At 45.7% G+C, this 16698-nt stretch overlaps 1 protein-coding gene across 1 annotated transcript; it reads left to right on the top strand.

Annotated features, from left to right (window-relative positions):
• Positions 1–1400: 1400 nt before the first annotated feature.
• On the top strand, positions 1401–2118 carry LOC104309384 (feather keratin Cos1-2). Its single transcript, XM_054176858.1, has 2 exons — positions 1401–1439; positions 1792–2118. The coding sequence occupies exon 2, from the start codon at positions 1813–1815 to the stop codon at positions 2116–2118; it is 306 nt and encodes a 101-aa protein (XP_054032833.1). The 5' UTR covers positions 1401–1439; positions 1792–1812.
• The last annotated feature ends 14580 nt before the right edge of the window (positions 2119–16698 follow it).

The raw sequence follows: 16698 nt of genomic DNA on the forward strand, positions 1-16698 counted from the left end.
ACAGATTGGAGAGCTGGGCAAAGAAAAACCTAATAAACCTCAGCAAGAATAAGTGTAGAGCCCTCCACCTAGGGAGGAATAACCCGCCTGCACCAGTACAGGTTAGGGATTGACCTAATGAAGAGCAGCTCTACAGAGAAGGACTCCAAAGTCCTGGTTGATAATAAATTATCCATGGGACAGCAATGTGCCCTGGTATCCAATGGTCTCCTGGGGTGCATTGAGAAGAGCATGTCCAGCAGGCTAAGGGAGGGCCTCCTCCACCTCTACTGATCCCAGTTTAGACCACATCTCAAATACTGTGAATAGTTCTAGGCTCCCCAGTAAATGACACACAGGGAACCACTGAAGAGAAGTTGATTAATGGACTGGAGCACCTCTCCTACAAGGAAAGACTGAGAGACCTCAGGTATTTAGAGAAAGGACTTTATCACTGTCTACAAACATCTCAAATATGGCTGTCAGGAGAATGGAGCCAGTCTCTTTTCAGTGGTACCCAGTGACAGGACAAGGAGCAATGGATGTAAACTCAACCATAGAAATTCCATCTTATTATGAGAAAAACATTTTTTTACTGTGAGGGTCCTGGAGCCCTGGAGCAGGCTGCCCAGAGTTTCCTTCTCTGGACATCTTAAAAACCCACCTGGATGTGTTCCTGTGTGACCTGCCCTAAGTGATATACTTTAGTCTTATGTGATTCTGTCATACCATGTCTCTGGGCAGCTGAGCTGGCTGTGGTTAGACACCTGGCACCTGATCCTGCAGAACAGAAATAAAGACAAATCTCTCCACTCAGTGAGTTGATTGGTGTCTGGCAGCCTGGGTGAAGAACCCTGATTTAGGGACAAAAACAACAGCCCAACTTCAAAAAAAGAGCACCCATCCTGTGGCTGAAGCTGGAACATGCAGCACAGTCTGCAAGCTGCTGACACTGAGGTTAGGCCATGAGGCTGTCAGGTCTTCATCACGATCAGGATTAATAGCAGCTGGCCCTTGGAGTCTCACCAGCACACACTGGGTGCCTTTTTTCTGCAGAGGGAGTGCTCTCAAATTTGGGTTAATGTCAGGGTCTTGTCTTCCCATTTCCTGTAGCTTCAGAGAGGGCAGCCAACTTCAGAGGAACCTCTCATGACTCTGCTGCCTGCACTGCTGCATTCCTGACCTGGAACTGCTGAGGCCTTTCCTCCCAGCGCTCAGAAGAAGCTTTAGCTGGGGTGTGGTCCTGACACAAACCTGGAAATGAAAAGGCAGCAGTGCAGGAAATGAAAGCACAGCCATGTCCTTAGCTGTGATGCTTTGCATTCAAGATGAGCTTCTGCAAAGATTGTTACCTCTGCCAAGGTGCCTCTGGTCCTGCGGCAATGAGGGGCAGGTATAAAAGGCAGCCCAGGTCCTGCTCTCTCATCCACTTCTCCTGCCTCCTTCTCCTTGGCAACCAGGTGAGTCTGGAGCCCCTTCTGCTCCTCTTCCATAATGAGATCTCTCCCTGATGGAGCTCTCAGCTCCTATTGGCTCTGTTCTGTCCTGGGTTTTGGAACTTTGTGTCTGGAGAGTGGGAAGCAGGGAGAGGGTCTGCTAAGGGGGGAAGCAGGGAAGTGTCTGAGGAGCCTTTGGCTTCTGAACTCAGAGAGAGCTGCCCTGGGCCAGGTTGCTCTTAACAGGGTGATGAAGACTGCACAGATTCCAGCTGGGCACTCAGGCTTGGCCTTGGCTCCTTTGAGATAGTGTCACCAGGCTGCTCCTCCCTCATCCACTTGCCTTCTCTGTTTCCTCCCCTGCCTTCTCTTCCAGGTGAAGCTCCAGACTCAAGCCATGTCCTGCTGCAGGCCATGCCCACCCTGCCAGCCCTGTGGCCCAACCCCACTGGCCAACAGCTGCAATGAGCCCTGCTGTGTGAAGTGCCAGGACTCCACCATTGCCATCCAGCCTCCTGCTGTGGTGGTGACCCTGCCTGGACCCATCCTCAGCTCCTTCCCTCAGAACACTGCTGTGGGCTCCTCCACCTCTGCTGCTGTTGGCAGCATCCTCAGCTCTGAGGGAGTGCCCATCAACTCCGGGGGCTTTGACCTCTCCTGCATCACCAACCGCTACTCTTGCCGGCCCTGCCGCCCCTGCTAGAGCTGCTGGCAACAGCTTCAGAGAAGGACCCCCAGGCACTCAGAATGTGATGTTGGACAGAGGATCACACTTTGGGCCATTGCTTTAGGAGCAGCTGATCATCTCAGGCTTGACCTGAAGAGGAAGCCTGAACAGTGATATTCTGGATTCCCTGAAGACATGGCCAATGTTCACCTTTCCTGCCTTCCACTCACACTTTTTCTCTCTTCCTTGGTCACAATTTGCTGCTTTCAAAACTGCTCTGTGGACCCCCAGGAACCAAGCTGGAGGGGTGCTCCAGCCTGGACTCCCTTTGCCATGCAAGGAACAGATGCCCTGTGGGGACTCCGCCACAGGAAAAGGGAAACACATCTTTGCCTGCTCCTGCTGCTCCCTGTGCTGGGCACCTCCACTTGGAGTGACCTCATTTCCTTCTTTAGACTCATTCAAAGTCTTTGAGGGCATTCACTGGGTATCATTTTTCTCTGGCTTCTGCCGCTGCTTCTGCTGTTGCTTTTCTGCAAAATACTCTAAAGGATTGGTCATTGCATCATTCCATTAAACTCTCCTTGTCTCAACCACTGGGCTTTTTGTGTGTTTCTCTCATTTTCACTCCCAATGTGTGCACTGGGCTTGCTTGTTAAAGCAGGCAGTCTCAGACTAGAACAACTCTGGAACATTCCATGTGAGCAGTAATCCTGACAACTGCTTTCATCAAGAGAGGACCTGTGAGCATGTGGGAGGCCCTGGGGAGCTCAGTAGGCTAGCAAGTAATTTATGATCCTTAGTCTAAGCCATTCTTCCTTTTCTTCTTCCCTGTCCTCTAACAGATTGCGCATTAATGCTCTGGGCTCTGATCTCTCTGCTGAGAGGCTGAGGGAATAGGGCCTTAGGAGAAGGCTGAAGGGAGACATTTTTGGTGTCTTTGTTCTGAGGATGTGGAAAAGATGGAACCAGCTTCTTCTCACAGCACACAGTAGTAGGGCAAGAGACCTTGGTCACACTTTGGAACCTGTGAAATTCTGTTTAGGATTTAGAAACTCTGGGGTTTAATTTTTGGGGTGTTGTGCAGGATCCAGACTTATAGAATTGCCCAGGACTTGGCCACAGCCCGTGGGAAAGGGAAGCAGATCTTTAACTGCTCCTGCTGGTCCCATGCTGAGCACCTCCATTTGGAGTGACCTCAATTTCCTCTTTAGACTGATTTAAAAGTTGCTGCAGCCCTGCCTGTGTCCCTCTGGTGGTCTTTCCATCTGCATGCTGACTGACAAGGGACAAAGTCTATGTTTTGGAGGAGAAATATCTGGGGACATGAGGAAACCCTTCATCACTGCCCAAGGCATCTGATTAGTGTTCACAAACATCTGAGGGGTGGTTGTCAAAAAGAAGATGCCAATCTCTTTTCAGTGGTGCCCTGTGATAGGACAAGGGGCAATGGACACAAACTGGAACCCAGGAAGTTCCACCACACCATGAGGAAAAAGTTCTTTACTGTGAGGGTGACTGAGCCCTGGAGCAGGCTGTCCAGACAGGTTTTAAAGTCTCCTTCTCTAGAGACATTTAAGAGTCATTTTGATGCATTCCTGTCTGAACTGCCCTAGGTGACCCTGTCTTGGCAGGGGAGTGGGACACGATGATGTCGAGAGATCTTTTCCAACCCTTACCATTCTGTGATTCTGTGATAAGACAGGAAATGTTTTCCCTTAGATTTGGGTTATAAAGGATATAACAGTGGTCTAGATGGCTGATTGCTCTCTGTGATAGGGATGCCCCAGAGTGCCAGCCAAAGTGTAAAGTATTCAGTGCTCTCAAGGCTACTATGGCGATGCCCAAAGTGTCACCAGGGTGTTGGTTGCTGCTGTGTTCAGAATTTTGTTGTTATTGTAACATTTGGAATTGTAATTCATTGTTTTGTTGGACATTGTAGTGTTCTGATTTGTTTGGTTTTTTTACTGTGAGATCTGGTCAGTTGTCCAAGGGTTCTTGACGAGAACGGAGACAGGGACGACAGCACTCAGTGTGAGTGATAGTAATCATCCAACTTTATTTTTCCACACCTCATTACTTATAGTCTTATCTTATACATAGTTAATTCTATTTTAATTTAACACATGCTATTGGTTACTTTCTAAAAGGTTACATCATTGTTTTCACTACTCTGTGGAATTTCCTAATTGCTCTTTTTCCCAGGTCTTTGCTACTCCTTATCTAGTTTGCCTTCCTTCTCAGGGGCAGCTTGACTTCAGCATACCAAGCATCACAACTTTTCCACAACTCCTACTCCATTGCTATATTAATAACATAAAGTCCTTCAAGGCCTGGCTTGCACAGGTGTTCCTGGGACTCATGTCCCCTCTTGCTCAAACCAAACCCCAACAATTTCCCCGTTTTTCTTTTGTGCAAGTAAGGCCTTGGAGGTTATTCTTTGAACACTTTGCATAATACAAATATAAACAAGCTTAACAATAATCAAAGTTAGTACAATAATACCTAAAAACCTTAAGACTTCTTTTATCAATTGTATAACCCACTGTGACACATTCCCAAGTATTGATCTTAACCAATCATCTAAGTGACTCTTCCAACACCTGAGTGGTAACATCTACTGCACTCAAGGCTTTTCCTGCAACAGCACCTGGCACAATTCTACTTACAAAGACTCTCATTGCACACCCCCATAATTCCACTTGGTCATTACAATTTGATGTACAATTGTGTGCTTTTTCCGCAGTTGTTGTATTTGCTTTAAAAGTTTTAACCACTGAGTCTGAGATGGTGCTACTATGGATAGGGACCCTAAATAACAGGGACCCCCCACTGGGTTAGCCATAGACGTTATATGGTCTCTTGGGGCAAACATCAGTCCATCCTTGTGAGCTGCTTTGTATCTCAACCGGCACTTTTCCCCAACCCTTTAACACTTGCTCAAAACCTTGCTGCCCTTTAAACATACCTCCAAACACAATACACATTCGAGTCCAGTTTTTCAATGCATTGCCAACCTGCTGAGAGCCCAATAATCACAATTCGTCAGGATCATACAGTAACCGCTGATTCAGTCCCTTAATCAATAATGCACTACAATTTGCCACTTCACTCCTATTACTACAATTATTACTACTATAATTAACAAACATATTTACATCAAATCTGGGTATCCCTATTAAACATGTCTGAAAAGGTTCACCCACAGTTTGTAAGCTCAAACAAAATTCGTTATTGCCTGTCATGTTGGCCCATGTCACCCATACAAGGCACGGCGCTTAAGTTGAACTAGTTAGAATGTTCTAACAGCGTTGGCATAACACACGGTCAAAGATAACAGACATTGTAAAGAAGAACTTAGATCTTAATAGTTCCAATCTTTACATTTCACTTATTGACAGAGAAGACTTGATTATGCCTGAACACATTGCACACAGAGATTAAGACACAAATGCAATCCTTAGCACTATCTTTTACAATCTGCTTTAGGGGTATGTTGCATTTTTATTTTCTCTAGGATGGTCAAAAATCATCAATTGTTTAATGGCAGCAAGATTTCTTTAATCTGTAAAGGCAGATCTGGCCAGGCTCTAGCTTCACAGACAGAAAACTTGCAGACAAACAGCAAGAGCAAAAAGAGCTTCATTGCTTTGCCCAATATAAAATTACACATAATAATGTGTTTTTGCTCATCCTAGTAATACTAATCTCTTAATGTTCACACAACAGTTAAGCAGTCACGACACTCAGTTAGAAGTTAGATGCTTTCTGTTGACATCTTGGATCATTGTGACGGTCATTGAGGTCAGTGCTAAGCAGGTTTGCTGGTTGTCATTTCATGACAGTTGTGCTGTGTGTCTTGTGGTGAGAGGGTTACAGCATTTCTAGGGTAACCATGAGCTAATTTTTTCTGCTATGGGGTATTCTTTTTTTTTTTTTTTTTTTTTTTTTTTGTGAGTGTGGTAGGTTGAGAGAGGGCTTAGCTCTCCCTCCTCCACAGAGTAAGAAACCACAGCTAACTCAGTCGAAGAGCAAAAGCTATATATTTACAAGCATATATGGAAAGCAGGTTATATATAACACAATATATACAGGTATTTACAATATATACACAGAAATACACAGCAAAGACAAATAACACAACAAAAATCCCTCCCTCAGGGAGGGATCCCCTCTTTGGAACCCCCTCTCTCCCCCCCTTACCTCCCTTTTTCCCCAAAAAGGGGTTAGAGAGAGAGAAAGGCAAGTTACTAAGGAAAAGAGTTGTTAGCAAGCTTCAAAAGCCCATGCAGGATTAGTGTTTGCTTATCTGAAGGCCAAGTCCAGCAGTTCGCAGAAGAAGCAGGCAGGGAGAACAGGCTGAAACACCAAACTCCCCCAACTCCCAAACCGAACTGAACTGAGGAAAAAAATTTTCCAACCGCTTCACAATCTAAAGCTGAATTTTTGTTTATCAACCAATGAAATTCGTTTAGAATATCAGAATGTTTTGGTTCTAGTACCAAAAACATTAGCCAGTGTGTTCCAGCAGTGTTTGTTCTTAAAGGCACAGCCTCAAACGACCACAGTCCACCCCTTTCTAAACAATTTCATTGGCTGTTCGTACTGTCCATCCAATCCAGAACAATATTTACAGTTCATAAGTTAAGTTCATCGTCCATTCCGGCTATACTCAGATGTAGATGATTCAGAAGTCCAAGAAAATCCAAAATCAAGAAAATGGAAAACAGTTTGTCTCTCCGCAGACGAAGCGAAGAAAAAGGGAAACAGGGACTCAGAGACTCTCAGTTGACTCAGGGCTCTCAGGGTTCTCAGGGTTCGTGCACCGTAGATTCCTCAGGGACTCTTTCCTTTGGACGCGCTGTAGCTGTACAACATTCTGAAATTAAACTCTCTCAGCTAAAGTTAAATCTCTTTGTGGAATACACTGAATTTCACCATTCTCTTGCATTACCCAATAAGTGTGACCCGGACCTTCTGCTGAAACCACCCCTCGGACAGGTTTAGCCTCTCCTGAGGGCGAAAATACCCAAAGAGTTTTACCTAACAGATTCTTTTCCCTAACAACAGGAACTCTATCACCTTCTATTTTCTGTAGCAGATCAGAATGTGCAGGTCCAGCTCGGTTCACTGAACCTCTACTGTTCACCAGCCAGGTTGCTTGTGCTAAATGTTTCTCCCAGTTTTTCAAAGATCCACCTCCCATGGCTTTGAGAGTGGTCTTCAACAAACCGTTGTAGCGTTCAATCTTCCCTGCAGCTGGTGCATAGTAAGGAATATGGAAAATCCACTCAATACCGTGCTCTTTTGCCCAGCTCTTTACAAGGTTGTTCTTGAAGTGAGTTCCGTTGTCTGACTCAATCCTCTCTGGAGTTCCGTGTCTCCACAGGATCTGTCTCTCCAGACCGAGAATGGTGTTGCGTGCAGTTGCATGTGGGACTGCGTAAGTTTCCAGCCATCCAGTGTTTGCCTCTACCATAGTAAGCACGTACTGCTTACCAGAACGAGAACGTGGTAGAGTGATGTAGTCAATCTGCCAAGCTTCACCATACCTGTATTTGGACCATCTGTCACCATACCACAAAGGCTTAATTCTCTCTGCCTGCTTAATAGCAGCACAAATGTCACAGTCATGGATGACTTGTGTGATGGCATCCATGGAAATGTCTATGGATCTGTCACGAGCCCATTGGTATGTTGCATCTCTGCCTTGATGTCCTGACGAATCGTGAGCGCACCGAGCTAAGAATATCTCACCTCGGTGTTTCCAGTCGAGATCAAGTTCAGAGTCCTTGTCTACTTGAGAAACTCTTGCAGCTAGATCTGCCTGATGGTTGTGCTGCTGTTCCTCAGTAGCTTTGCTCTTGGGAATGTGAGCATCAATGTGTCTCACTTTCACTGGAATTCTCTCGATTCGATCAGCAATGTCTTGCCACAGTTCAGCTGCCCAGATGGGTTTTCCTTTCCTCTGCCAGCCATTCTTTTTCCAGTTCTTTAGCCAACCCCATAGAGCATTGGCTACCATCCATGAGTCGGTGTAGAGATAAAGCTTTGGCCATCTCTCACGTTCAGCCACGTCGAGAGCTAGCTGGACAGCTTTTACCTCTGCAAACTGACTGGATTCTCCTTCTCCATCCTTCGCCTCTGCAACTCGGCGTGTTGGACTCCACACGGCAGACTTCCACCTTCGCTTGTTCCCGACGAGACAACAGGAACCGTCTGTGAACAAAGCATATTTCTTTTCATCATCAGAAAGGTCATTGTAAGGAGGAGCTTCCTCAGCACGAGTTACTCTCTCCTCTGGAGGTTTAGCACAGTTGGTATCTTCAGGCCAACTTGAGATCACCTCCACCAGACCAGGTCTTTCAAGATTTCCCATTCGAGCTCTCTGTGTTATCAGGGCCATCCACTTAGACCAGGTGGAATCTGTGGCATGATGTGGTGTGGAACCTTTGCCTTTGAACATCCAATTCAAAACTGGCAATCTGGGAGCTAAGAGAAGTTGTGACTCAGTTCCAATTACTTCAGAAGCTGCTTTCACTCCTTCATAGGCAGCTAGAATCTCTTTCTCTGTTGGAGTGTAATTAGCCTCTGAACCTCTGTAACCTCGACTCCAGAAACCAAGAGGTCGTCCACGTGTCTCACCTGGAGCTTTTTGCCACAAGCACCAGGTTGGACCATTGTCACCTGCAGCCGTGTACAAAATGTTCTTAATGTCTGGACCATCTCGCACAGGTCCCAGACCCACTGCTTGGACTACTTCTTGCTTTATCTGGTCAAAGGCTGCTTGTTGTTCAGGTCCCCAGTGGAAACTGTTCCTCTTTCGAGTCACATCATACAGAGGTTTCACAATCTGACTGTATCCAGGAATGTGTAGTCTCCAAAATCCCACTATCCCCAAGAAACGTAGAGTTTCTTGCTTGTTCGTGGGATTTGCCATGGTAGAGACTCTATTTACCACATCCACTGGAATGTGTCGGCGTCCATCCTGCCACTGCACTCCCAGAAACTGGATCTCTGTGGTAGGACCTTTCACCTTGTCTCTCTTGATGGCAAAACCTGCATTCAGGAGAATGTCCATGATTTTGTTACCTTTCTCGAAGACTTCCTCAGCAGTTTTACCCCAGACGATGATATCATCGATGAACTGGATGTGTTCTGGAGCACCACCTTCCTCCAGAGCATCATGGATTACTGCATGACAGATGCTGGAGCTGTGGATCCAGCCCATTGGCAGTCTGTTGAAAGTGTACTGGATTCCTCTCCAGGTGAAAGCAAACTGAGGCCTGCATTCCTCTGCTATGGGAATAGAGAAGAAGGCATTAGCAATGTCTATGGTAGCATACCATTTGGCCTCTTTGGATTCCAGCTCATACTGGAGTTCCATCATGTCTGGTACTGCTGCACTCATAGGCGGAGTTACTTCATTCAGGGCTCGGTAGTCCACTGTCAGACGCCAGTCTCCATTCGGCTTTCGCACAGGCCACACTGGACTGTTGAAAGGTGAATGAGTTTTGCTGATGACTTTCTGACTCTCCAACTGACGAATCAGATTCTGAATGGGCAACAAAGAGTCACGGTTGGTTCTGTATTGTCTGTGATGCACAGTCCGATAAGCAACCGGCAACTTCATGTCCTGAATCTTGTGTTGTCCCACAACTGCAGATTCATCAGAAAGCTCAGGTCTAGCAGACAGCTTCAGTTTTTGTCCATCTCCAAAAGCCCATTTGTAACCTTTAGGGTCCTTGAAACGCCCTTCTCTCAGAAAATCAATTCCCAAAATACAAGGTGCATCAGGTCCGGTCACAACTGTATGCTTTTTCCATTGTTTACCAGTTAAGCTTATATTAACCTCCACTTTACTTAACTCTTGAGATCCACCAGTGACTCCCAGAATAGTTATGGACTCTGATCCCTGATAATTTGATGGCAATATGGTGCACTGAGCTCCTGTGTCAACCAAGGCCCTGTACTTCTGAAAGTGTGAAGTGCCAGGCCACTGGATGTACACATCCCAATAGATTCTGTTATCTGTATTACCCCTCTCCTCCCCCTGGCGGGAGGCAGGGCACCCCTAGTTATGGGGAACATGTCCACAGGTGCAACGAGCACACTGTGCAGTGTTAGAACTGGAGCCACTGTTGGAGCTACTAGAGTTGTCCTGGGGAACTGTAGAAGTAACAGCTACCCTTCTGGTATTGCTACCTCGGGTTCTGCCACTTTGCAGTTCTCTCAGTCTCCTGAAAAGATTAGAAGTTGGTTGACCATCCCACCTGTTCATGTTCTCACCAAACTGATCACGCAGGGTAATCCAAATAGTCCTACGTGACTGCCTTGGTGGTCTGTTTTGGTTTGATCTGTTTTGGAATGACCTCCTTGGAGGATGTCTATTCCTCACAGATGAAACCTGTACCCACCTGGAGGAAGAATTGGAATCATCTCTTTGTGCCAATTGGGAGATGGTGTTTTTAAATTCATCCTTCAGCTCTTTCATGCAATTCTCCAGTTTTCCAGACAGAGTTTCAATGGCTGAAACCAAAGAAACACGTGTCATGCTATCATCCAATTGTCTCAATTCATCAGTGAATTGGCCAACCGTAAGAGGAGCTCCACCATAATTTCTTGCTACAATTCTGCTTGCCAGAATGTTTGCATAATTGGAAGGAGCAAGCTTGATGAGCTTTTTAGTAAGACCATTTCCTACAGGAACATCATCAGGATTCAGAGATTCATGTTCACCATAGAGTACCTCTCTAACAGCAAATTCTCTCAGACGCTTAATTCCCTCATCTATGGTAGTCCAGGGCTTAGGATTCCATGGAAGATCATCTCGGGAAGGGTATCTCATGAGAACCGCCATCAGAAGGCGTATCCACAGATTAACCTTACCGAGAGCCTTGCCTAGATGTCTATCTATTCCATTATCCTTTGAGAGAGTTCCTAGCTGGGCTGCTGACTTGTCTCCAACCATTAGAGCTGGAGCACCTGTATCATAACATCTACCAAGCCAAGCGAGAACTGGCTCCTTATCTGCTCTGAGATAGTCTTTTCTCACATTTCTAAGCTCCTCACGTGGTGAAGAGCAGTCGGTTATGTCATCTTGTTCTTGCTCCTCTGCCTCCTGTTCCTCAACTTGTGGTCCCAACAACCTCTCAAGGATCCCTTTAAGCTGAGAAGCACCACCACTAGCTGCTGTCCTACCAAGAGATGCATCTCGATCCTCTGATGATCTCAATAACTCAGCTATATTTTTAAGACAAATTTTTTCTTCCTCCCCAGCAGAAGAATCTTGCTGTGCATCCCCGTCAGCTCCTGAATCAGCTTTAGTCTTACCCTTCCTTGTTGTTAAAACTGCTACTTGCTTTACTGGAGCTGTGTTTGGGTTTCCAGCTGCCTTATTATCAGAAGCTGATAAGCTTTGAGACAGATTAGCTGCTTTGGAGGACGCTTCCGCTCCTGCCATGGAAGAAGGAGGAAATGACTTTGCCTCGTTAATGGTGGCTGCTGGGGACACGGGAGCCGCCATGTTTGGGGCAACTGCAGCCCCTGGCTGCTTGCCAGAATCATTAGCAGTGCTATTCGAGCTGCCTTGCCGATTGACTTTTTAGCTTTATCTTTAACTGACACAGATTCTCCATTATCATCCTCACTGGATGTTCCTGAAACAGAGCCAGGGTGGTGTTTTCGTCTCTTAACCCTCCGTTTTATAACAAAACATGCCTTGGACACTTTTTTCTCCCGGTACAGTGCTACCAACAAATACACATTAATTATCATCATCAGCAGGACTACACACATCAAGAAAATCAGCTTTGGATCCCAGCCATCACTTAAAATTACCCTTTCACCGAGCGGAATCTTAAACTCTTTTATCTCAATAGGGAGTGTGCTAGATGTAACATTCCTGTACTTTTTAACATAAAAGAATTCCAGGCACTGATCATACAGAAGCCGAATCTTGTACTTAAACCACAAATATAATTTTTGCATTATATATTTACCTATCTTATCGATAATCATACCCAGGCAATACTTGTAGATCAATACACTGAAGACTGAGAAGAGCAGACGCTCAAAAAGCCAAAACACCTTCATGTTTGCTCATTCGACTCAAGCAAGCAATAAATCAAACTAATTTGTCACCAAGCCCCGAGTTGGGCAGCCAATAAATGTGGTAGGTTGAGAGAGGGCTTAGCTCTCCCTCCTCCACAGAGTAAGAAACCACAGCTAACTCAGTCGAAGAGCAAAAGCTATATATTTACAAGCATATATGGAAAGCAGGTTATATATAACACAATATATACAGGTATTTACAATATATACACAGAAATACACAGCAAAGACAAATAACACAACAAAAATCCCTCCCTCAGGGAGGGATCCCCTCTTTGGAACCCCCTCTCTCCCCCCCTTACCTCCCTTTTTCCCCAAAAAGGGGTTAGAGAGAGAGAAAGGCAAGTTACTAAGGAAAAGAGTTGTTAGCAAGCTTCAAAAGCCCATGCAGGATTAGTGTTTGCTTATCTGAAGGCCAAGTCCAGCAGTTCGCAGAAGAAGCAGGCAGGGAGAACAGGCTGAAACACCAAACTCCCCCAACTCCCAAACCGAACTGAACTGAGGAAAAAAATTTTCCAACCGCTTCACAATCTAAAGCTGAATTTTTGTTTATCAACCAATGAAATTCGTTTAGAATATCAGAATGTTTTGGTTCTAGTACCAAAAACATTAGCCAGTGTGTTCCAGCAGTGTTTGTTCTTAAAGGCACAGCCTCAAACGACCACAGTGAGATAACATATATAAGTCCATAGGAACATTAATCATACAACAATCAAACAACCATAATATTCAGTCCTTATTCACATAGTGCTGTAATACATTCTTCTGATTGATGCTTTTGATCCTAGATTATCGTAACAGTTATTGTGATCGATGTTTGAAATGCTTCTTCCTCATAGTCTTGATTCTTCTGCACATTAACTAAAGAAAACCTTTAAAAATTAATACCTATTTATTACAAATCTTAACTATATTACATGGAGCTCCTTTGAAATGCTGAGGCACACAACCAAGAAAGTTCGAACCAAAAGAAAATCTCACAAGGTGAATTCATCACCAAGTACTCACACCTCAGTACAATCACCATGCATTAACTTCCCACAAGTACTAAATGCATACCATTCACCATGCTCACCAGGAAAACCCAGTAAACTCTAAATAACAAATCACACCTTAGCACAATCACTATGTATTAACCACCCACAAGTACTAAATGCATACCATTCATCATTCTTATTACAAAAACTTAGCAAAACTCTAAATAGCAAATCTCTGAAAGACATTACAACCAGAAATGAGAAAATTAGCACTGTTGCTTTAAATCAGAGCAGAGTTGCGGCTGAAGCCACTGGGAAGGGGGGTTGCTGGTGCGAGCCTCTGCAGGGGAAAAGGGTGGGGGCTGCTCCGTGGCCACCGCTGGGCTGCTGCTACTGTCAGTGCTGCCAGTATCAGTGGTGCGTTAGTCGGTACTGTCGGGGCCGAGCTGCCTTCTTTTTTTTTTGGCTTTTTCCCTCCCTGGGTGCAGACGGCAGTGGTGGGGGCTGGCAAAACGCGATGTGGCCGCCGCAAGATATATCGGGGGTGGCCCCGGTCGATCGGTCGATACTTTTGAAACATGTCGTCCGGCTGTAATTCAGATACAACTGGCGCTGCATCTCGATCTGACAACTTTGCTGTAACGGCAGCAGCCATTCGCTGTTCTAGTTTATATTTTTTAATACAGTTTATGCATTCTCTCCACGGCTTTTGTAACTTTGTAGCAGTTTTATCACCATCTATCACCAAGTCCCACAGGTTGTTTCCATATTCTCTCCAACAAGTTTCATCAAAATAACTATCTCCACTAGGGAAATACCCTAAAGCGGATCCATGGGCCAAAAGCCCAGGAATTACTTTGGGTGATATCTGCGCCTTATGCTTTTCTAAAAAGCATTGAAATAAGGAGAGCGCTGCCTCTTGTTCCATATCCACCGACGTCCGCGAACTTCACTGCCGCCATCCGTTACCCGCCGGTGTCCGCTGCTCCTTTCCTCAGGCCCGCCGATGCTGGCCTGCCCGAGTTTACCGCCTGCCCGCCAAGTCTAGCCCGCCGATCCTTTTCCTCGGGCCCGCCAATGCTGGCCCACCCAAGCTGCCGTCGGCCCACCGATTCTGCCCGCCGATGCTTTTCGCAGGCCTGCTAATATCGGCCTGCCAAGATTGGCCCGCCTGAGCCTTCCTCCGTGGTCAGCTCACCCGTAATTCCCGGGTGCGGTCTCCGCTGTCATCCCCGTCAACACGGCTCAGAGTACCCGCAGAATCGGGTCCCTGTTCAAGGCGCCACTTGACAAGAACGGAGACAGGGACGACAGCACTCAGTGTGAGTGATAGTAATCATCCAACTTTATTTTTCCACACCTCATTACTTATAGTCTTATCTTATACATAGTTAATTCTATTCTAATTTAACACATGCTATTGGTTACTTTCTAAAAGGTTACATCATTGTTTTCACTACTCTGTGGAATTTTCTAATTGCTCTTTTTCCCAGGTCTTCGCTACTCCTTATCTTGTTTGCCTTCCTTCTCAGGGGCAGCTTGACTTCAGCATACCAAGCATCACAACTTTTCCACAACTCCTACTCCATTGCTATATTAATAACAGAAAGTCCTTCAAGGCCTGGCTTGCACAGGTGCTCCTGGGACTCATGTCCCCTCTTGCTCAAACCAAACCCCAACAGGTTCTGAGAAAGGTCTCTCAAAGATGTCTCCTCTGGGAGACATTAAAAGATCTTGGGGGGAGACCTGCTGACACAGAAGAAATCAGTGGACTTAAAAAATAATCATAAGCAAGAAACTCTTAATATGCTAATAATGTAAACTGTTAGTGATGTGAATATGTTAATAACGTGAACTGCTAATGTGGGACTCAAATGTGTCAGTGATGATAAATGAGATGGAGTTGGTAACTCCTGAGTAGCACGCAAGAGGGTCAGGGATGCAAATCATGGCAGTGACAGTTGTGGCAGCCAAGGCTGAGCTGTGTTAAATACCCAGTTCTCAGCAGGAAGGTGTCCCTGGCTTGGGGGGAGAAGCAGAGGCACAGCCCCTCAACTGTCCTCCTTTCTGCTATGTTCACAGCCTTTTGTGGATGTTTATATCCTAGCTCTGTCTACCTCTGCTCTCTGTGTGATGCTTGGCCTGATTTGGGTAGAGGATTGAGTAACACAGTCACACAAGTTTAGTGCTCCACTTGACTCATTATCATACTGAGGGCTGTAAACTTTGGCACTGGTTTAGCAGTTAATTAGGCAAAGGTCTTTGCTCAGGCACTGTAGCCTGCAGGATCTGTTTTGAAGCTGCGTGGGTTTGTTGGTTCAGCCTTGCTTCAGTGGTGTTGGCTGTAGCAGAGCTGTAGCTCCTGGCAGCTGCCTTGAGACAGACAGAATCAGAATCCTCTGCTGAGGAAGAAGCTGAAGCCTCCAGTCTGGTGTCTGAAAGAACTCAGGAACAATGACCTGTGATTCAGGCCCCTCTTAGGCTGTGGGACCTGAGGGAAAAGCAGTGCATGTGCATAGATAGTACTGCGGAAGCTGTACTGGTGACTCACAGTCCTGACTGGGGAGAACGACAGGCTCTGCTGGAATGTGTTTACTCCTGAGGAAAGATGGACAAGCTGGGATAATGCAGCAGAGAAAGTGGCTCAGAAGCATGGACCCAACCTGAAATTGCATCTCCCCAGGGAGCACATGAAATGGAATCCTGATAAAGCTGGTGAAGTGAAGAGTCTAAAATAATATCACGACTTGATTAAGGACTTGATCGGGACTTTAAAATGGCCCTGGGGAAAAAAAAAGCAAAAGCAGGAAAGCAAAGGACTTCACACCTGGGGGAAATTGCAAGTGACTCTTCATAATTGTTTTTCTCTTTTTCAGTAAGGTCTGAAGCTTTTCCCTATCACAGCAACAAAGCTAGGGAGGTCATAAAAGTCTTCTTAAAAGAAATAATATCCAGATTCTGAGTTCCACTGGTAATGTTTTTAGATAAAGGACCTCATTTTATGGCAGAGGTTGTACAGATTTGTCCTAAATAGTTGGACCTAACGAGGAGACCACAATCTAGTGGAGAGCTGGACACGGTGAATCAGACCCAAAAGAACAAATTAGTTACAATTTGCCAGGAATCATCATTCAAATGACCAATGGCTCTAACCCTGGCGTGAGAATAGGAATTCAGCCAAATTCCCAAAAGAAACTGAGCCTCTATGAAATCCTCTAGAGAAGGCCCTATCAAGTAGCTGCTTTTCCAGGGAACAGTCTTGTAAGGGGAGATCATGGTCTAAGGGAAGATGTGACACCTTTGGGGAAAGAGCTCTCATCTTTGCACAGGTTTGCTGGTTTAGCTTCTTCAGAGACCTTAAATGTTCCAGCCTTGTCATCTAGGAGACTCAATATGCATCCATACCTGGGGCAACCAACCTCTTCAAGAAAAGTGGGAAGGACCATTCCAAGTCCTTCTGACCACCTGTACAGCTGTCAAAGTGGAAGGCACCAACTTGTGGATGCACTTTGAGTGAAACCAGCCA

Source organism: Dryobates pubescens, chromosome 36 (genome assembly GCF_014839835.1).
Source record: "Dryobates pubescens isolate bDryPub1 chromosome 36, bDryPub1.pri, whole genome shotgun sequence".
In the NCBI taxonomy this organism is placed as follows: Eukaryota; Metazoa; Chordata; class Aves; order Piciformes; family Picidae; genus Dryobates; species Dryobates pubescens.